General features: G+C 61.0%; 1 protein-coding gene across 1 annotated transcript in view; it reads left to right on the top strand.

The window, feature by feature from the left end:
* Window positions 1-18,975, top strand: part of ARHGAP44 (Rho GTPase activating protein 44) — a 32,608-nt gene extending 13,633 nt beyond the window's left edge. Inside the window, exons 3-20 of the mRNA XM_075170136.1 lie at window positions 1,354-1,458; window positions 1,549-1,625; window positions 2,441-2,552; window positions 3,420-3,496; window positions 4,284-4,401; window positions 5,981-6,049; window positions 6,135-6,216; window positions 7,046-7,173; window positions 7,318-7,429; window positions 9,287-9,368; window positions 10,229-10,309; window positions 10,396-10,509; window positions 10,648-10,739; window positions 11,038-11,218; window positions 11,755-11,772; window positions 12,068-12,289; window positions 14,887-15,236; window positions 18,057-18,975. Coding sequence (XP_075026237.1) covers window positions 1,354-1,458; window positions 1,549-1,625; window positions 2,441-2,552; window positions 3,420-3,496; window positions 4,284-4,401; window positions 5,981-6,049; window positions 6,135-6,216; window positions 7,046-7,173; window positions 7,318-7,429; window positions 9,287-9,368; window positions 10,229-10,309; window positions 10,396-10,509; window positions 10,648-10,739; window positions 11,038-11,218; window positions 11,755-11,772; window positions 12,068-12,289; window positions 14,887-15,236; window positions 18,057-18,208 — 2,172 coding nt within the window. The 3' untranslated portion in view covers window positions 18,209-18,975. The remainder of the gene's footprint in view (window positions 1-1,353; window positions 1,459-1,548; window positions 1,626-2,440; window positions 2,553-3,419; window positions 3,497-4,283; window positions 4,402-5,980; window positions 6,050-6,134; window positions 6,217-7,045; window positions 7,174-7,317; window positions 7,430-9,286; window positions 9,369-10,228; window positions 10,310-10,395; window positions 10,510-10,647; window positions 10,740-11,037; window positions 11,219-11,754; window positions 11,773-12,067; window positions 12,290-14,886; window positions 15,237-18,056) is intronic.
* Window positions 18,976-21,382: the final 2,407 nt, after the last annotated feature.

Here is a 21,382-nt window from a genome sequence, read left to right as displayed (position 1 = left end):
TGCTCACCCCTGCGAGTCAGTCCCCAGCCTTGGAGATTTGGTTTTTTTTTTTTTTTTTCCCTTTCTTCACCACCAGTGCTGGTGGCAGGGATGGGGCAGGGTGCGGCGGTGACGTGCCGCAGGGATGGGCGGCCCTCGTAGGACGGACGGAGCCAGCAACCAGAGGGAACATCAATAATGAACCTTTTTTCTTTCTATTTTAATTTTGGGGGTTTCTCCTTGCAAACTCTGAGCTCTCCTCGGCACTGAGAGCCGGACCCTGCTCTTCCAGCCGTCCGGTGACATCCCGGCGCTGGTTGGCATCTGCGTCGGCACCAGCGAGGGCGCGCCTGGCTTCGGCGCCGTTGCACGGGAGATTTTGGCACCTTTTGGAGAGGCGGGTGGTTTTGCAGAGAAGGCGGTCGGTGCTGCCTTGTCTGGGTGTCTCCCAAGGAGTCAGGTCGTGTTGGCGGGGGTCTCTCTCCAGGGATGGGTGGGGAACGCAAACCCTTTCGGGTGTCGTGTCTAATTGCCTCCAGTTCAGCTCATCTGTATGGGTGTGCACCCGTATATGTGCCCTTCTGAACATTGTACCCTTTCCTTGCAACATATACACGGACGTGTATATATATATAGATTAAAAAAAAAGCTATATATCATTATATATATTATAGAAGTAATATTTATATATAAAAATAATAGATCTCCATGATGCCTGGCTGAGGCAGAGCATGCTCTGCCCTCCCTGCGGTGGCTCCCACGAGATGCCTCCTGCCCGGAGGACTCGCACGCTGGAGAAGCTCAGCACTTCTCCCACCTCCCCCAAGCAGGGAGCATTTCTTTTTTTCCAGATTATTTCCCAAGATTTTGAGCTTTAGGGAATATTTTTTTTTTTCCGGGCTATTTCCCAAGAGTTTGAGATTTCCATGTTTACCCTGAGTCTCTCAGCTTCAGTTTATGGCAGCTCTTGTTTGCCCGTGTTTAATGACTCATCTCGCTGAGTAGTGGGATGAACTTAATTTAATCAAGGCGGAGGCAGATAAGGCAATTTGCAGCCTTGGGTTGGAGCTGCGGCCAGTTTGGTTTGTGGCAGGGCACCTCCTGCCCTCGCCGGGGACCCAAGGGCTTTGGAGGCTGCTCTGGGTCCAGCCCCAGCCTTGCTCGGGGGGTTAAGATGGTGAAGCCTGGTGAAACCTTCTCCTGCTCAAAGCATCCCTGCCCTGGGAAGGAGTTGGGCTCCGGGGCTGTTGCATCTGATGGAGCAGCAATTAAAATCGCTTTGATTGAAAAGCAAGAAGTCCCTTACATCCCTGCGCGGGGGGGAGTCCAGGACCAGGCGGGATACCCCGGTGATGGGCACCGCTACATCCGCAGGTGGAGAAGCGCCTGGAGCTGGTGAAGCAGGTCTCCCACAGCACCCACAAGAAGCTGACGGCATGTCTGCAGGGCCAGCAAGGCGTGGATGCCGACAAGCGCTCGGTGAGGCTTGGGCAGGGCTTTGAGGATGCCGGGCGGGCTGCCGGCGGCGGCGGGGCTGGCGGGGTGGGAAACGCAGCCCTCTCTTTGCAGAAGAAGCTGCCGCTGACGACGCTGGCGCAGTGCTTGATGGAGGGATCGGCTGTGCTGGGAGACGACTCCCTGCTGGGGTAAGGGGGACCCGGGTCTCCCCGGGTGCTCTGCCGCTGCCGGGGTGCTGCTGCTGGGAATTGCTGCGGTTCCTTATCTGTGATGCCAGATAACGGGGGCGGGGGTTCAGAGCGGTGTCGGAGGGGTGGGATGCTCGTGTGATCTCGGTGGTCCAGTTTCCTTTATTCTTCTCCTTGTGATGCGCTGGGGTCCTTTAGTCATGCAGTATACAATGTAAACTATATATATACATCATAGAATCAGAGAATCATAGGATCATAGAATAGTTTGGGTTGGAAGGGACCTTTAAAGCTCGTCCAGTCCAACCCCCCAGCCATGGACAGGGACATCTCCAACCGGATCAGATTGCTCAGAGCCCCGTCCAACCTGACCTTGAATGTTCCCAGGGATGGGGCAGCTACCACCTCCCTGGGCAACCCGTGCCAGTGTTTCACCACCCTCATCCGAATAAACTTCTTCCTTATATCTGGTCTGAATCTCCCCTCTTTCAGTTTAAAACCATTCCCCCTTGTCCTGTCACAACAGGCCCTCCTAAAATGTTTGTCCCCGTCTTTCTTACAAGCCCCCTTTAAGTATTGAAAGGCTGCAATAAGGTCTTAAGAAAATCCATATGATTTCAGACTATAATTGATACAATAGTTAGGGAACAAGATTTTTCCTAACTGCCCACGGCTGCTGCCCTCCCTCCAGCCCTCTGCCAAGGAAGGGCTGCCCCGCGCCACTGCCGAGACCCCCGGGGGCTTTGGGTGGCCGTCGCCCACCCCCGTGGGCGCAGGATGGCTGCCCATCACTCCCCCGCCGGGTGCCCTTGCAGGAAGATGCTGCGGCTGTGCGGGGAGGCGGAGGACAAGCTGGCTCAGGAGCTCATCCACTTCGAGCTGCAGGTGGAGAGGGACGTCATCGAGCCCCTCTTCGTGCTGGCCGAGGTGAGCGGCGAGGTCCCCGGGTCGGGGGGTCCCCAGATTGGGGTGTCACCGCACTGGGGAATCGCACCCAAAACAAGCTGCGAGGAAAGCGGGGTTTTCACTGCTTCGGTAGCGTATTTGGTTCCTGGCCCCTGCGAGAGACCTTCCCCCTTTGAGATATTTGCTAATTGCTTTAATTGGCCCGCGGGGTTTGCACGTTCAGCTGGGCTGGCTGCTGGGGTGGTGGTCCCCGCCGGGCCCCTTCGCCTGCCCTCGCTGCTCTTGCTCTTTTCTGCCTCTCCTGAAGGCAGAATTATTCTGACCCATTATTTCTGACCCGTTTTTCCAAGCTCCAAACACATACCATTGTTCTTTGGGACATTTTTTTTTCCCCTCCCTTTCCCCGCTGCTGCCAACTTTGGTTTTCTATTTTACCCAACACTTTTTCCCACCTTTTACATCTCCCAAAATGTCCCAGACTTGGTTCTGATTTTATCTTCCCCGGTAGAAACAGCAAGAGCCTTATCGCACCAGGATGGGCGAGCAGAGCCGGACTACAGCTTTATTTTTTGCCAAATCCTTTGCCAAACAGTGCCCGTGCACGGGAGGCTTTGCATTGCCATCCCCAAAAGCCCCTTTCCTGCCTTCAACCAGCTCCCCGATGCAGGAGGCTTTGATCCCCCAAGGATGCTCCTCTCAGGGATGCGGGTTCTGCGGTCGGGGCTGTCGGGGGGAGGACACGGCCCAGGTGGGGACATGGAGGAGGGACGAGCTGTGCCATCTCCTTAATGATGTTTAAATAAGGAGCCTGCCTTGCACCAGCCCAAACTCCCAGCGTCGCCTCTCCGGGGACGTTTATCTCCTCCCGTTCCTATGTGTTGGCTGCAGGTGGAAATCCCGAATATCCAAAAGCAGAGGAAGCACTTGGCGAAGCTCGTGCTGGACATGGACTCCTCCAGGACGCGGTAGGAAGCGGCTTCAAAGCTGCTTTATAATAAATAAAAATTCCCAAGCGATGGGTAGCGCCGGGGAGGGCGCGTCCCGGAGCGCTGGTACCGCAGCTCCCTTGGGACCATAAGTCTCGGCCACGTCTCCGTGTGCCTTGAAGTCCAGCTCTGCAATGAGCCAAGGTTTCTGCTTTTGTCTGCAGAAGCCGCAGATCCCTTTTCCTTTCCTTTTTCTGCCCTCTGCAGAAAAGAGCATTTTTTTCTGGCACAAATCTTTTTGTTTTTTGTTCTTTTCCCTATCTCGGTGAGGTCTTACGTGATGGCAAAGAGCCGGGTGCTCCTGCCGCTGTAGAGTAGCGCTGGGGTGGAGCTGGGATGACCCTTGGGATTGTCGCGTGTCCCAGATGCTGCGGTGGGACCCAGCTTTGGGTTTTGCCTGGGGCCGTTGAGTTGGCCAAGCCCCGCACATCCTAGGGAGAGATTTGGGAGGTGTCCACAGTCCCCAACGTCATGTCCGGGCTCTCCCATCGCCTTCCTCTCTTCTCCCGCCTGGATGAGGCTCATTCTCCTGCTGAAAATAATTGCTTAATTAGAGCCCAATGCGTGCAGCTGGTTTTGGGAACTGGGGATATTTAGGGTTGGGAGTGGATGTTGCATCCCAGCCTGCGTTGGGACCATCTCCGTGCTGCTCAGCCCTGGGGACCGTGGTGGGCTTGGCTTCCCTGGACTAAGTCCACTGGGATCCGGCCACCGCTCTGCGCGGGTCCCCGTCCCTCCCCGTGACAGCTCTGCCCTCTCTCCGCAGGTGGCAGCAGTCCGCGAAGTCCTCGGGTTTGGCCAGCAACCTGCAGCCCGTGGGCACCAAAGCCGACGCTCTCAGGGAGGAGATGGAGGAGGCGGCCAACAGAGTGGAGATTTGCAGGGTACCCGCGGGTCCCGGGGGGATCACTTCTTGCTGGGGTGGGGGGACCTCGGCATCCCAGGCACCGTGGAAAACCTGCAGCCTCCCCTCTTACCCCATTCTTCACCCTCTTCCCACCCCGGTGAAACCCTCCTCCGGCTGGACCCATGCCCAAAGGCAGCCCGGCGGCAGCCCTGACCCTCTCCCCATCACCACCGGGCGCTGCCGGGGCTCGCCGGGTGCTCGAGGTGCCACCCTTGAGAGGCAGCAGCTGCACCGGAGCTGCCGCATGTGGGTGATGCTTGCTAGCCAAGCAGGACGTCCCCGGTTCCTCTGTCCCCATCCTCCATGTCCCGCTGGAGCCAGAGAGCGTCCCCTTCCCAGGGGACCTGTCCCAGCAGGAGCCAGCGAGCTCAGCACCGAGTAAACCCAGCCCTGGCACGGAGACCTGCGGGAAACGCCAGCGCGTGCCGAGCCCACCCGTGCCACCCGGCCACGTCACCCCCCCGCCATCCCGCGGGAGCACGACCCACCCAGCTGGTCACGTTGGGTGTGAAAAGTGTCCGAGCGAGGGGGGACGCTGCTGCCATCGTCATGGGCTGCGGGATTCAGCGATGAAACCCGCAGGCAATTTTGTGTGGCTTTAAATTCCCCCGGGCAGAAGATGCAAAGGGCCGGGTGAACCTTGCGCCGGTTTTGGGTGGGTTTTGGGCAGGAGATGGAGCTGGGTGCCTGTCTCAAATCCCGGCTCTTTTCTCCGGGGCCACAACTAGAACCCGCGTAGCCTTTAAAATCCAGTCCCAAACTCGTGCTGTCTTACAGCATCACAGCCCCGTGCACCCAGCAATTCCCAGCAAACCAGTTGGGCCAGGAGCTGCCCCCAGTATATTCACCGTACTGATGGTGGATGTTGCAACCGGGACGTGCTTGCAATGTTTGAAAACCCTGATGGTTTTCCTCCAATTGAGTTATTCCAAGGGGATTCTCAGAAAATAGCAACTCGGGAAGCGGCAAAGTCTATTTTGCGAGCGTGAGGACAGAGAGACGTGTCCTGGAGCCGAGGGGCTCGTTGCAATTCGGAGCAAGAAGCACCCGATGCCCCATCAGTCTGATCGGCACCGGGCGCTCGGGATGCTACCCACGGCAGCCGAGCCGTGCGCGCTGCTTCGCTGTGCAGCAATTAGCCCTGTGGTTAACGAGCCACTTGCAAGCGAGGAGCAATGCAGCGAGGTGTTGGGATGAGCAAACTTGGGGTTTAATTTGCGCCGTTCAGCCCGCCGGGAGGTGCAGCCTTTGCCTGACAGGGTGTTTCCCAGTAACTCTCGTTTCCAGAGGGCTCGTTGCGAGGCGCCCGTTAATTGTGGGCTCTGGAAGGAGGAGCGGGGGCGAGGGTGGAGCCGTTGGCACGGCAGCAGAAGGCAGAGCCCCGCGGTGCTGCCGTATATTCAACATCCCAAGCACGTCTCGAGCGGGTGCTGCCACGTGCCACGTTGGCTCCTGGTGGGACCGAGCTGGTCCCTCCCGGTGGCCTCCGAAAAGGCCATCACGGTGGCATCAGGGCAGCACGAATGGGACGGTGACTAATTCTCTGCTCTCCGCAGGACCAGCTCTCGGCTGACATGTACAATTTTGTGGCCAAAGAAGTAGACTATGCAAACTATTTTCAAACCGTAAGTGCCACCCGTCCCCACGGGACTCCTCCGTCCCCGTCCCTGGCCGTAGGGGTGACAGCCGGTGCCGTCTCTCCCCCCCCAGCTGATCGAGGTGCAGGCAGAGTATCATCGGAAATCCTTAGCGCTTTTGCAGAATGTCCTGCCTCAAATTAAAGCCCAGCAGGGTAAGTGCCCGGGGGGTCTGTCCCGCTCCTGCATGTGACGCCAAGGGCTCTGCGTCACGCCGGAGCCGTGCAGGGCTTTGCCACGGCGATGAGCCGGCTGCGGCGTGACCCCGTGGTGCTGGGTTTGTGGCTGAGCATCCTCCCTTTGCTCGCCCCGTCTGCATCCCCCCTGCCCCGGCGCTGGGGAGGGGATCCCCATCCCACTTGGTTGCGGCGGGGCGCAGGATCCGACCAGCTTCATGGAGGGGAGGGGGGGGGGAAACCTGCCCGAATATCCCCAGCGAGCGCAGGACCGGAGGTGGGAACCCAGCACCAAGGAGGGGGGTCCTGGGGCTTCGCTTTGCGCTGTGCAACCTCCGTAGGAGCTGGGTTGGGAGACCGAGATCGGGGAAAGCCCCGCGCGATGGCCCCGAGAGCAGCGCATTCCCCGGCGCAGGGCTCGGGGTGCTGCAGCGGGGCAGGGAGTGATTTGTATTTTATTTTTTTCTCTCAATCCCACAAAATATTCCTGCCTCAAACTGTGATGGAAGAAAGGGGAATATATTGCAAAGGTTTGCCCGTGATTGCTCCCCCCGGAAAACGTTATCCAGCCCCTTTGAAATGTCCCGTGTGATGATTGGAAAACATTTTGTTTGGATTTCATCTTTAAAAAGCACTTCCCGAGCCGCCCAGGACAGAGGTGCGGGGTCCTGTTGTTTTAGCAACACCCAAACGGAATATTTTGCTGCCGAAACGTTGTGATCCGAGGGCCTTTCGGGGAGGGGATGCCAGATCCGGCACCATCCCCGCCGTGTCCTCTCCTTCCTCTCACCCCCTCTGCCCGTCACAGAGGCGTGGATGGAGAAGCCCTCCTTCGGGAAGCCCTTGGAGGAGCACCTGGCCGTCAGCGGGCGGGAGATCGCCTTCCCCGTGGAGGCGTGCGTGACGATGCTGCTGGAGTGCGGCATGCAGGAGGAGGTGGGTCCCATGTCCTACCACCCTCGGTTGGGCGTGGTGGAAGGGGACACGGGTGCCTCCAAGGTGGGGACAAGGAACTGGGGGGTTTTGGGGACATCCCCCGCCCCAAAGCTTGTCCGACACTGTCCTGTGTCCTCTGTGAAGGGTCTCTTCCGAGTGGCTCCCTCGGCCTCCAAGCTGAAGAAGCTCAAGGCCGCCCTGGACTGCTGCGTGGTGGACGTGCAGGAGTACTCGGCCGACCCGCACGCCATCGCAGGTAGAGGCTGCCTCGGGGCGGGGGGTTGGTGGTGTGCGGGATGGCCCATCCAGCCCCCAAGCGCCAACCGTGGGCACCCAGAGGGTGGTCATCAGTGGCATGAAGTCTAGTTGGAGGCCAGTAACTAGCGGTGTAGTCCAGGGGTTGATACTAGGTCCCATCCTGACTAACATCTTCATTAATGACGTGGACGATGGGGCAGGGCGCACCCTCAGCAAGTTGGCAGGTGCCACCAAACTGGGAGGAGTGGCTGATGCACCAGAGGGTCCTGCTGCCATCCAGAGGGACCTGGACAGGCTGGAGACATGGGCTGAGAGAGACCTGGTGAAGTCCAGCGAGGGGAAGTGCCAAGTCCTGCCCCTGGGGAGGAGCAGCCCCAGGCACCAGGAGGGGCTGGGGCCACCCAGCTGGAAAGCAGCTTGGCAGAGATGGCCCCGGGGGTCCTGGTGGACACCAAGCTGACCATGGGCCAGCAACGTGAAGGCGAATGGTGTCCTGGGCTGCATTGGGAGGAGTGATGCCAGCAGGTCAAGAGAGGTGATCCTTCTCCTGTGCTCAGCACTGGTGAGGCCACACCTGGAGTGCTGGGTCCGGTGCTGGGCACTACAAGAGAGAGATGGAGAGACTCTCCAGTGAAAGGCCGTGAAGATGATGAAGGGCCTGGAGCATGTCTCCTAGGAGGAAAGGCTGAAGGAGCTGGGACACTTCAGCCTGGAGCAGAGAAGGCTCAGGGGGATCTCATCGATGGATAGAAGCACCTGCAGGGAGGGTGCAAAGAAGACAGAACTCTTTCCAGTGGTGCCCAGTGCCAGGACCAGAGGCAATGGGCACCAACTGAACCACGGGAGGTTCCCTCTGAACATCAGGAGACACTTTGTCACCGTGTGGGTGACCAAGCACTGGCACAGGTTGCCCGGGGAGGTGGTGGAGTCTCCATCCTTGGAGATACTCAAAAGCCATCAGGACATGGTCATGGGCAACCAGCTCTGGGTGGTCCTGCTGGAGGAGGGGATTAGACCAGATGACCTTTAGAGGTCCCTTCCTACCTCAACCCTTCTGTGATTTGTCCCAAAGCCTTTGAACAGCAAAGAGAACTGCAGGTGCAGAAATACAGCTCATGGTGGAAGTGGGGGTGTTTAGGAGTTGCCATCCACCGAGGAGCACAAACCCCAACCCGCATGTGCCCTCCCCGGCCAAGGGCTCGAGCAGCACTTTTGGTCGCAGGCGAGGAAGAAGATGGATGCAATCGTAATCTGAGGTGGCATCGGGGCCCTGGTGACACTAATGAGGGTGACGCTAATGAGGGTGATGCTGATCAGGAGAGGCTCCGCAGGAGCAAGGAGGGGTCGGGAAGATTTACAGGTGTTATCATCAAGCTTGCCATCTTCTCTCTACCTCTTCTGCGGCCAAGACCCTCTCCAAGCCCAGAGCTGAGCCCGCGGGGCTGCTATTAAGCATTAATTGGGTTTAAATGCCAGTCAGCTGCCCCTGTCCTGGGCTGGGCGCTCTGGCGGGTGCAGGATTGGACCCTGGTTTCCTACTGACTGCAGTGGGAACCTTTTCCCAGCGCAAGGAGCTGTGAACGTCCTAGGCAAAAAAGGAGTGATGAAGAGCTGGGTGAACACCTGGTGGAGGCAAAAATGGTGGAGGGAATTGGGGAGGTGCTAGGAGGGACTAGGTGGGGGTGGCAGGGTGGTTGCTGGGGGTCAGGAGATGCTACGGGCTCCACCGAGCTGGAGGGACTAATGGGTGCTTTGGGATGCATCGGTGGGGAGTGAAACTGCTCGGTGCCTGGTGGCCAGTGCCACCCGCGGCGCCTCCTGTGGTGCTGAGCCCCGTGTCCCTTGTGTGCCGCAGGAGCCCTCAAGTCCTACCTGCGAGAGCTGCCGGAGCCCCTCATGACGTTCGAGCTGTACGAAGAGTGGATCCAGGCCTCCAAGTGAGTCTGGGGCATCTCCCCCATTCCTCCATGACACGGGTGGTGGCATCTTGGGTCCCCATGAGTTAGTTCTGATATGGCTCACAGCATTTGGGATGTTTCCTCCAGGGTCTGAGAGCCAGGAGGGTTCCAGTGATGCTCCTTGAGCATTGTAGGTCCCAGCAGCAGGGGTGTCCTTGGTGTCCCCCAATGCTGGTGTCCCCACTGTCGTCCAGAGCACCCTGGCCAAGGTGGCTGAGCTCTCCCAGCATCTTTCGGCAAGCCCTTGGGTGCCGGGCGCTGGTGCCATTTCTGGATGGGCGTGCAAACCCTGGGGGCCAGCTGGCTGAGGGAGCTCCCACCTGCTTTGCTGGGGTGCTCTGCACCGTGAAACCCCCAAACCCAGCAGGATTGGGCCAGCTGAGGTGGCACCAGCGTGCCTGCTCCACCGCGGGAGGTGTTTGGGGTAGGGGGTGAGGGGCAGAGGGAGGTAGGAGAAGGAGCATCTCCTTTTAGGGTGGGAACCACCTCAGGGGTGCTTGAATATAGGTCTGACCACGTCCCCACCTGCCCTGGAGTGCTGGAACATGGCAGGGACGTGGCGGTGGCTCGACAGAGGGGACGGTCCCCGAGGGTGGCACGTGGGGGAGCAGGCTGTTGTTTTGGGGGGCTGCTTGCAGTAATCTCCCCTTCCAAAGCAAACACATCCCCAAGGTGAGGAGAGCCGAAAGGTTTCCTTCTCATTTTGGCCGGTTTTTGGGAGTTCATTTATTTATATAATGTTGGCAGCAGCCTGAGGGTCTCGCAGGGTCCCCGAGGGCAGGACTGGCCCCGGGGTGGGGTGGGGATGGGGGCTGACCCTCTCGCCCACCTCCCCGCAGCATCCCGGAGCAGGAGAAGCGGCTGCAGGCTCTCTGGAGCGCCTGCGAGAAGCTGCCCAAAGCCAACTACAACAACATCAGGTGAGCCCGGGACCCCCCGGGACCCGGGGAGGGGCCGGAGGGGGTGCGATCCTGATCCACCGACACGGCTCGGCTCTGCTTTCCAGGTACCTGATTAAATTCCTGGCCAAGCTGACCGAGTACCAGGACACGAATAAAATGACGCCGAGTAACGTGGCCATCGTGCTGGGGCCCAACCTCCTCTGGCCGCAGGCGGACGGGTAAGGTATCCGGGTGGAAAGCGAGCGTGCCAGAGGGATGCTGGGGAAGGGGGTGAGGGGGGATCCGGGGCTAAAATCCCACTGGGAATAAGGCCGGGCTGCGGTGGGGTTGCTGAGCCACTGCCCACCGCCTTGCAGGAACATGACGGAGATGATGACGACCGTCTCGCTGCAGATCGTGGGCATCATCGAGCCGCTGATCCAGCACGCCGACTGGTTCTTCCCCGGAGGTAGGCTGTGCCCCATGGCCATGGCGGGGCAGGATGGGCTTCGTGGGACCTCCCGGCCCTCCCTGGGGTGCGGGTGCTGAGCTCCCATCTTTATTTTTGCCAACTCCCTCTGCTTGCCTTGGCTTGGCGGGGGGAGGCCTCAGGCAGAGATCTGGCAAGACTCATCACAGCAGTGAGCCCAACCCAGCTCCTCCAGGACCCCCCCAAGCATTCCTGCAGTGTCAATACCCCCATCCCACCCCTCACTGAGGACACACAACCCAACCTTCCCCCTCCTCTCCTTTCCCCCCCTCCCCAGACATCGAGTTCAACGTGACGGGCAACTACGGCAGCCCCATGCATGTCAACCACAACGCCAACTACAGCTCCATGCCCTCCCCGGACATGGACCACGCGGACCGCCGGCAGCACGACCAGGCGCGGCGACCCCTCAGCGTGGCCACGGACAACATGATGCTGGAGTTTTACAAGAAGGATGGGTAGGGTCTTTGCGGTGCTAGGGTTTGTGGAGAGGTGGGGGGTGGCACTGAGCTGGTGGAGGTGGGGTGGTCCTGAGGTGGGAGGACCCCCATGCTGGGCTCTTTGGGATGCTCAGGTGAGTCCGGGGCTTGATGCCTGCCCCCAGCCCACTGGAGACGGGAGTGGGATGGCCCATGGTGTGGCAGAGGGGCTGTGCCGTGATGGGGTTGGGTGCCCTGGTGTCCCCAAGGTCTGCAGGCTCTGCTCGTGGGGAAAGCTCCCCACTGCCAGCCTGTGCGTGCCCCCCTCCCCGTGCCACCTCACAGGGACCACAGCCGGTCAGGTCAGGTCCAAAAAACACCCCAGGGCTCTTCCCATCTCCAAAAAATGTCCTGAGCTCTCCCCATCACCGGCATAGCCTGGTCCCCGCCGTGCCCCTCTCTGGAAGCCCCTTGACCTCGCCGCTCCTTTCCCGAGCAGCGGGCTCTCACCCTGCGCACTGTCGAGTTTCGGGGGTTTTTTTTACACTAATAATCGTGTGTTTCTACCCATGCAGCCTTAGGAAAATCCAAAGGTACTGTATCCTCTGCAGCGGAGCTGGGAAGGTGCTGGGAGGGTGCTGGGAGGATGCTGGGAGGATGCTGGGAAGATGCTGGGAGGATACTGGTGCCTGCTGGTACCTGGGGAAGGGAGAAGTGGCCGGTGGGTGACACAAGCACATCCCACGCTACCACCCCTGCCCTATTGCCATGGAGGTTCATTCCCAGCAGCTTCCTGGTCCTTTGGGGACCAAGCACCCCAAAGGAGCCGTGACGCGGTGCCGGCGGTCCCCTCCAGGCGCTGAGAGCCTGTCTCTGTGTCCCCCCCAGCATGGGCGTCAGGGTGATGGACACCTCGTGGGTGGCTCGCCGAGGCACCTCAGCGGTGCGCAAGGCGTCCTCCACCCCGCCGGCCGCTCAGCCCCCCGCGCCGCCCGCCGAGCTCCCCGCCGCACCCCACTCGCCCATTCCCGAGCAATCGCCGGATATTTCAGCTACCCCTTCCCCGCCTCCCACCAGCTTCGGCTTCCCCCCGGGAGCCGAGCGGACAAGGTAAGGCCACCGGCACCCCCGTGTCCCCAACCCGAGAATCCTCCCCATGTGTGAATCCAGCAGCAAAACAATCCCACAGCCAGGCCAGAGGCAGCGGGAGAGGATGCTCAGCATCCCTGGGATGGGAGTGACATCCCGGGGACAGTGAGAGGAGAGGATGCTCAGCATCCCTGGGACGGGAGTGACATCCCAGGGACAGTGAGAGGAGAGGATGCTCAGCATCCCTGGGACGGGAGTGACATCCCAGGGACAGTGAGAGGAGAGGATGCTCAGCATCCCTGGGACGGGAGTGACATCCCGGGGACAGCGGGAGGAGAGGATGCTCAGCATCCCTGGGACAGGAGCAGCATCCCGGGGACAGTGGGAGGAGAGGATGCTCAGCACCCTTGGGAGAGAAGCGACATCCCAGGGACAGCGGGAGGAGAGGATGCTCAGCGTCCCTGGGACAGGAGTGACATTGCGGGGACAGCGGGAGGAGAGGATGCTCAGCATCCCTGGGAGAGGAGTGACATCCCGGGGACAGCGGGAGGAGAGGATGCTCGGCACCCTTGGGAGAGAAGCGACATCCCAGGGACAGCGGGAGGAGAGGATGCTCAGCGTCCCTGGGACAGGAGTGACATTGCGGGGACAGCGGGAGGAGAGGATGCTCAGCATCCCTGGGACGGGAGTGACATCGTGGGGACAGCGGGAGGAGAGGATGCTCAGCATCCCTAGGACAGGAGTGACATTGCGGGGACAGTGGGAGGAGAGGATGCTCGGCACCCTTGGGACAGGAGCAGCATCCCGGGGACAGCGGGAGGAGAGGGTGCTCAGCATCCCTGGGAAAGGAGTGACATCCCGGGGACAGCGGGAGGAGAGGATGCTCAGCATCCCTGGGACAGGAGCAGCATCCCGGGGACAGCGGGAGGAGAGGATGCTCAGCGTCCCTGGGAAAGGAGTGACATCCCGGGGACAGTGGGAGAGGATGCTCAGCACCCTGGGACAGGAGCAGCATCCCGGGGACAGCGGGAGGAGAGGATGCTCAGGACCCCTGCAGCCACCACAATGTCCCCATCCCGCCGGCCCGCGGGAACCGTGCTGCCTTGGGGATTTTCCTGCGGGTCCTTGCCCGGCTGGCAGCGGGTGTCGCTGGGCTGTAGTGAAATTGGGGCTGGAGGTGCAAGGAGGGTGCAAGGAAAAGCCCGGAGGAGCCCAGCCTCCCCCGAGCCCCAGGTCTGTGTCTGACTTTAATTTGCACAGGCCAGATGGGAGAAAGCACCTAAATTCCACTTTTCTGCCCCAAAAAGGGGTGCTGAGCTTTGCATCCACCCATGAGCCATGCGCTGCCCTGGAGTGCACCCATGGGTGGGGGTGGCAGCCCCGGGTGGGTCGTGCCGTGGGGCTGGATCCTGGTGTGGTGGGACGAGGCGGGGGGGTTCGGCACCGCAAGGGCTCGGCCGCCGCTCTCCCCTGTCCCCCCCGCCAACGCTTCTGCTCTTTTATTATTTTTTCCTCCGTTTTATTTTTTTTTTGCCTTTTTTTATGGTGTTGCTGGACTTTTTGCAGCAGGGGGGACCCGGCGTCTGCCTGGCCGAATGGCGGCTCCAGCCCCCCCTGCCCCGAGGCCGAGCGGGTCCCCCGGCTCCTGGCCCCGGCCCCATCCCTCCGGAGCCTCCATCCTCCCTCCTCCTCCTCCTCCCTCCTCCTCCTCCTCCCCCTGTGGCACTGCCCCCAAACCGGGCCCCCCCCGCATCCCCCGGCCCGGCGGGGGAACCGCGGGAAACCCCAAACCGGGGGGGGGGGTGTCACGGCTGTCCCCCGGCTGTCCCCCGGTCCACGTGCCGAGGCTGGAGCGAAACCCCCGGGACCCCCCGGCCCCCCCAGCCCTGCCCGGGGGCTGCGCTCCGGGCCTCCGCCCGCCGGGGGGCGCGGGGGGGCAGCGGGGGGAACGGGTGGGGGTGCGGGGAGGCTCTCACGGCTCTCCCTTCTTCTTCGTTCTCTTTTTTTGTTATTTTCCTTTTTATTTTCGTTTTTATTTTTTTATTATTATAAATTTTTAATTTTTAATTTTTTATTTAATTTTGGTTTAAATTTTTTTTCTAATTTTATTTTAATTTTAAATTTTTTATTTTTTCTATTATTATTTTTATTATTTTTCTTTCTTTCTTTCTTTTAATTTTTCAATTTTTTAATTATTTCGTTCTATTTTGTTTTTTTTAAATTTTTTTTTATTATTTTTATTTTAATTCTTTGAATTTTTTATTTTTCACGATTTGTTCTTATTTTTCATTTCCTTTTTCATTTTTACTTCCTTTTTTTAAATTTTATTTTTGATTCTTTTTTTAATTATTATTATCATATTCTCTTTTCTTTTCATTTCTTTTCCTGTCCCCCCCCCCCAGCACTTTAAGACCCAAGGAGCCCTCCCCGGGGGCCGGGCAGCACAGAGGCAGCCCCGGGCCCGGGCAGCAGCCGCCCGCCGCCCCCCCCGAGCAGAGCCCGCACGCCCTGCGCAAAGGTAGGCGCGGGGCCGGGGGGGTGACGGGGGGGGGTCCCCGCTCGGTGTGACCCCCCCCAGCACCCTGACCCCCCCCTTCTCTCTGTCTCGCAGTGGCCAGGAAGCTGGCGCCCATCCCGCCCCGGGCGGCCGCGGGGGAGCAGGGGGGGGGGCAGCCCTCCCCCGCCAGCCTCTCCCCCACCCCCCCCAGCACCCCCTCCCCCTACGGCCCCTGCCCGTCCCCCGGGCAGCCCTCCCCCCCCCCGCCGCCGCCTCCTCCGCCCCCCCCCCTCCTGCCCCCCCCCGCAGCCGCCGCCGCCGCCGCCCCCAAGTCCCGACCCACCCCCAAACCGCGGCCGCGGCCCGCGCTGCCCCCGCCGCCCCAGCCCCCCCCAGCCGCCCCCGGCCCCCCCCAGCCCCCGGAGCTGCCCCGCCTGGACGCCGCGGGCCCCGGGGACGGCGGGCTGACAGGTAACCCCGGGCTGCGGGGGGGCTCGGCTGGTGGCAGGGGTACAAGGGGGGGGGGGGCAGCGGCTTGTGTCCCAGGGTTTGGGGGTGGCGGTGGCCCTGGGAGGGGGGCGGTGGCCCCGGGAAGGTGGCAATATCGCTCAGGAGGGGGGGGATGTCCCCAGGAGGGTGACAAAGCCCCTGGGAAGGTGGAATTGTCCCCAGGAAGGTGACATTGGCCCTGGGAAGGTGGTGATGTCCCCAGGAAGGTGGCAATATCCCTCAGGAGGGTGGGGATGTCCCCAGGAGGGTGACAAAGCCCCTGGGAAGGTGGAAGTGTCCCCAGGAAGGTGGCATTGTCCCTGGGAAGGTGGTGATGTCCCCAGGAAGGTGGCAATATCCCTCAGGACGGTGGGGATGTCCCCAGGAGGGTGACAAAGCCCCTGGGAAGGTGGAAGTGTCCCTGGGAAGGTGGAAGTGTCCCCAGGAACGTGACAATGTCCCTGGATAGGTGGAAGTGTCCTTAGGTGGCAACATCCCTGGGAAGGTGGTGGTGTCCCTGGGAAGGTGGCAGTGTCCCCAGGAAGGTGACAATGTCCCTGGGAAGGTGATGATGGGAAGGTGATGATGTCCCCAGGAATGTACCTGGAAAAGTGGAACTGTCCCCAGGAAGGTGGTGATAACCCCAGGAAGGTGACAATGTACTCGGGACGGTGGCAACATCTTTGGGAAGTTGGCCATGTCCCTGGGAAGGTGGCAGTGTCCCTCGGAAGGTGACAATGTCCTTGGAAAGGTGGAACTGTCACTGGGAATGTGGCAGCATCACTGGGAAGGTGGTGGTGTCCCCAGGAAGGTGGCCATGTCCCTGGGAAGGTGGTGATGTACTTGGGGAGGTGGTGATGGGAAGGTGATGATGTTCCCAAGAAGGTGACAATGTCCCTGGAAAGGTGGAAGTGCCACCACGACGGTGGTGATGTCCCTGGGAATGTGGCAGTGTCCCCAGGTGTCCCCAGGAAGGTGGTGATGTCCCCAGGAATGTGGCAGTGTCCCCAGGTGTCCCCAGGAAGGTGGCAACATCCCTGGGAAGGTGGGAGTGTCGCTGGGAAGGTGGCAGCATCCTTGGGAAGGTGTTGATGTCCCCAGGAAGGTGGCAATGCTCTTGGCAAGGCAAAACTGTCCCCTGGAGGGTGGCAGTGTCCCCAGGAAGGTGGCATCCTCCCCAGGAAGCACCACGAGGCTGTGCCACTGCTCCTGCTGTTCTACCCTTGTCCCTGGGGTTTGTTGGTGTCCCCTGGTGTCCCTGCAGCCCTGGGGGCTGCCCTGTTTGAGCAGGACGGTCACGGTGATGCTTTGGAAGTGCCAGGTGGCATCGGGGACACCGGGGGACACGGAGGCTGGGGGGCCGTGGGGCCAGGCACGGCTGGGAGCCCCCCGGCTCTGGCCCAGCTGGCCATGGGGTCCCGCAGGGCTCTGCTCTCGTGTGCCCGTCCTGCCTGCAGGGACAGCGCCGGTGGCAGCGAGCCCCCGGGCACCCTGCAGGGCTGGGGCCAGGCGTTCCCCAGGCGGGCTGCCTGCGTTGGTGCGGCGCTGGCATCACACCCTGCCATTGCACCCTGGCACCAGTGCAGCCCCAGCATTGCTGTGGCCCTGGCACTGCTCCCTGGCATTGCATGCCAGCATTGCACCCAGGCACGAGTGCAGCCTGGCATTGCACCCTGGCATTGCACCCAGGCATCAGCGCAGCCCTGACATCACACCCAGGCATCGCACCCTGGCATCGGTGCAGCCCAGGCATTGCAGCGGTGTAGCTCTGGCATTGCATGCAGGCGTCAGTGCAGTCCTGGTATTGCACCCTGGCATTGCACCCTGGCATCGGTGCAGCCCAGGCATGGCACTGGTGAAGCTCTGGTGTTGCATGCAGGCATTGGTGCAGCCCTGACATCACACCCAGGCATTGCACGCAGGCATCGGTGCAGCCCAGGCATTGCACCAGTGAAGCTCTGGCATTGCGTGCAAGCATTGGTGTAGCCCTGGCATTGCAGCGGTGAAGCCCTGGCATTGCACGCAGGCATTGGTGCAGCCCTGGCATTGCAGCGGTGAAGCCCTGGCATTGCACGCAGGCATTGCTGCAGCTCTGGCATTGCACACTGGCATTGGTGCAGCCCTGGCATTGCACCCTGACATTGCATCCTGGCATCGGTGCAGCCCAGGCATTGCACTGGTGAAGCTCTGGCATTGCACACGGGCATCGGTGCAGCCCTGGCATTGCACCCCGGCATCGGTGCAGCCCTGGCATTGTACCTGGGCATTGGTGCAGCCCCAGCATTGCACCCTGGCATCGGTGCAGCCCTGGCATTGCACCGGTGAAGCTCAGGCATTGCATGCCAGTATCGGTGCAGCCCTGGCGTTGCACCCTGACATTGCACCCTGGCATGGGTGCAGCTCCCCCACCGTGTGCCCGTTGCGGGGTCCCCGAGCCGGCAGCAGGGCCTGGCAGGCGCAAGCAGAAGGGCCTTTTCTACCTGGGGGTGGGTGGCTCCGCTCTCAGCAAGGGACAGCGGTGACACCGCCTGCCTCGGGCTGTGGGTCACCCTCTGTCCCGTCACACGTGCTGCCTCGCCCTGTGGGTCCCTTGGGAGAGGGGACAGCGCTCAGTGGGAGCAGAGCAGAGCAGCGCGAGGGACAGGCAGCATGCGGGGACGGCGGGGCTGGTGCCACAGGCTCCGGCTCGGTGGCACAGAGCAGGGACCCACGGTGACAGCCTTGGTTGTGGCACCCACACGGCGCCAGCCCCGGCGAGGTGTCCTGCCACCGCGGCGTCCCCCTGACTCTGCCCTCCCGCAGGTCTGCTCCGTTTTGAGGTCCCCTCCCTCCACGTCCCCCCGGATGCCACCCTGCGCCGGGACCCGCCGGAGGCACCGCAGAGACTCTCAGGGCCGGGCCCGGCTGCCCGGCAGGAGGAGGAGGAGGAGGAATCGGAGAGCACGGCCCTATGACAGTGTCCCTGTCCCCAAGCTCATCCTTGCGGCACCCAGGGGCCAGCACCGGCCACCGGCACCGAGGGCCACCGGCACGCCGGTTTTGGGTGGCAAAGCGCCCGGTTTGGGGGCGGTCGCTGTTCTTTATTTCATTTTTTTTCGCCTTATCCAGACTTTGCCTTTCGACTGGGTGCCTGCGCCCCCCCCCCTCGCCCCGACCCCGCAGCACCCACGGTCCTGGGGCGACGCCACCATCTCCTCCGTGTCCCGACGGCGGGTGCCACCGGGTACCGGCCAGGTGACAACGAGCTTGCTGGTGCTTTGCAGCGGGATTTCATTTCTTTGGCTTCTCCCCCCCTCCGCTTTTTCGCCGGAGCAGGATGGGACCTGACCAGCAATAACCTGGGGACGCAGGATGCGGCCCCCCGGGCTCTTGGGGTGCCGGCGGGCGAGGGTGCGCGTCCCTCGGCACCCACTGTCCCCATGGGTTGGTGGCTTTGGTCGTGCATGTGAAGACAAATTAACCTTTTATCCTTTCCAGAGAGATAAGAGAGATATATATATATCGGCAGAGATATATATATATTATATATTTGTATATATATAGAGAAAAAATATATAGAGATTTGTTTTATTTGGAGCCATTCCCGCCCCCCCGGTGCAGAGAGGGAGGATGGAAATGGCAGCGCTTCGCCCCCCGCTCGCGCCGTGCCCCTCGCCCCAGGTGGGCACCCGGGGGGCACCAGCACCCCAAAGCAATCAATAAATCCCTGTGCCACTGGCTGCGAACTGCCCGGCAGCGCCGGCGTTTGGTTAATGGGCACCGGCAGGGGGGGGGGTTGGGGGGGGAGATGTGAGGTTGGGTGAGGGTTGGGGGGGGTAAAATGGTGGGGTGAGGTCTGTGGGGGATGTTGGGGTCCTGGTCCCGTGGGATGGGGCGGCACCAGGCGTGGGGTGGTGCTAGGGTGGATTTGGGTGGCCCTAGGCTGGATTTGGGGTGATCCCAGCCCAGATTTGGGGTGGTCCCAGGTTGGATTTGGGGTGATCCCAGCCCAGATTTGGGGTGGTCCCAGATTGGATTTGGGGTGGTCCCAGGTTGGATTTGGGGTGATCCCAGCCCAGATTTGGGGTGGTCCCAGGTTGGATTTGGGGTGATCCCAGCCCAGATTTGGGGTGGTCCCAGGTTGGATTTGGGGTGGTCCCAGGTTGGATTTGGGGTGATCCCAGCCCAGATTTGGGGTGGTCCCAGGTTGGATTTGGGGTGATCCCAGCCCAGATTTGGGGTGGTCCCAGGTTGGATTTGGGGTGATCCCAGCCCAGATTTGGGGTGGTCCCAGGTTGGATTTGGGGTGATCCCAGCCCAGATTTGGGGTGGTCCCAGGTTGGATTTGGGGTGATCCCAGCCCAGATTTGGGGTGGTCCCAGATTGGATTTGGAGTGATCCCAGCCCGGATTTGGGGTGATCCCAGCCTGGATTGGTGCCCACTGATGGATTTAGGACACGGACACTTGGAGGGCGCTTTGCTGTAGGAAGTGGGGTTTAACAAGGGTTGGGGTGATAAAATGATGGGGTTTGCTCGGTGCAGGCTGTCGTGGTCCTCGTTCCATGGGATGGGGCAGCGCCAGGCTTGGGGTGGTCCCAGCCCAGATTTGGGGTGGTCCCAGCCCAGATTTGGGGTGGTCCCAGCCTGGGTCCCAGCCCAGATTTGGGGTGGTCCCAGGTTGGATTTGGGGTGATCCCAACCTAGATTTGGGTGATCCCAGCCCAGATTTGGGGTGATCCCAATCTAGGGGGGCCTCTCTGGTGGAGGGGAGATTGGAAATCCCCCACCCCAAAAAGAGATGCATGGCTGGGAAGGGTCGCACACCCCTAAGCAGCCCCTGTGCAACCCCTGGGCTCAGCACCGCTCCCCCAGCACCCCGAAGCCGGTGCAATGCACACAAGCCGAGGCTGGGTGCAGGGGGGCTCATGGGGTGCAGGGGACTTGTGGGGTACAGGAGCTGCTGGGGGTCTGCAGCCCGTGACATGCCACCAGGAACCCCAGGGCCACCTCTGACACCAGCAGCTCTGGGACCTGCTCCAGGAGGGTGTCAGGGATACTTGGGTGCTCTGGATGTTGCAGCCAGAAGGTCTCAGATGTTCATGTTGGGTCATAAGGGTGGCATCAAAACCCTCCACCCAACAGCATCTCTCAGAGCACCTACCACCCTCCAAATCCAACAGCCTTTGGCAATGGTGGCAAAGCACTGGGCAGCACGGCCGTCCCTCCCAGCTGATCCCCATCCCCATGGCACGGCACCCCATGGACACTGGCATGCCATGGCACTGCATGGATGGTGACATCCCATAGCCAGGGACATCCCATGGCCGATCACACCCCGTGACCAGTGGCATCTCATGGTTGGTGCCCTGGGGAACCTGCTGTGCCCAGGGATGCTGTTTGCCTGGGTGACACATGGGTGTCAAGCCCACGTTCGTCCCCTGCTGCAAAGCAGGGTCACAGCCATGGCACCAGCGGTGGCACAGCAAGGGCCTTAGCCTGGAGCAGCCCTCCAGCAAGGGATGGTCTCCTCTACCTTCATCTCCACCTCCACCTCAATCCAATCCTACTTTCTCCATCTCTACTTCCACCTCCACCTCCATCTCCTCCAGTTCTACCTCCATCTCGGTCCCTGTCTCCTCCATCAGCGCCACCTCCTCCACTTCCACCTTCATCTCCTCCACCTCCACCCCAATCCCACCTCCATCTCTTCCACCCATAGCCCACCTCCATCTCCATGTCTGCCTCCAGCACCCCATTCCTCTCCTCCACTTCTGCCTCCATCTCCTCCATCTCCACCTTGATCCCACCTCCTCCACCTCCATCCCTGCCTCCTGCTGTGGCTGCACCAAGTTTCTCCTGACATTCCCTTCCTCTGCCTTGGTGGGCACGGCCGCATGGTACCATGACTCTGGTGCTCTTGGTGCTGCCACCACGCCCAGGACCTCCCACCAGGCACACGGCCACCACCCTGGGCAGGATCCGGCCAACACCGACCCCCGGCCAAGCCCCACTCCTAGGTTGCTCCCCACCACCCCAAGCCACAGCGCACACCACAGCACTGGGACCACCACGGATGGGACCCGAGGCCCTTCCCACCCCCTGGAGACATCCCCCGGGATGGGCACTGCCCCCAGGCACCGCACCAGGC

Source organism: Calonectris borealis, chromosome 20, assembly GCF_964195595.1.
Source record: "Calonectris borealis chromosome 20, bCalBor7.hap1.2, whole genome shotgun sequence".
In the NCBI taxonomy this organism is placed as follows: domain Eukaryota; kingdom Metazoa; phylum Chordata; class Aves; order Procellariiformes; family Procellariidae; genus Calonectris; species Calonectris borealis.
Note: the sequence above shows the minus strand (reverse complement) of the source record. Positions and strands in the feature narration are given on the sequence as shown.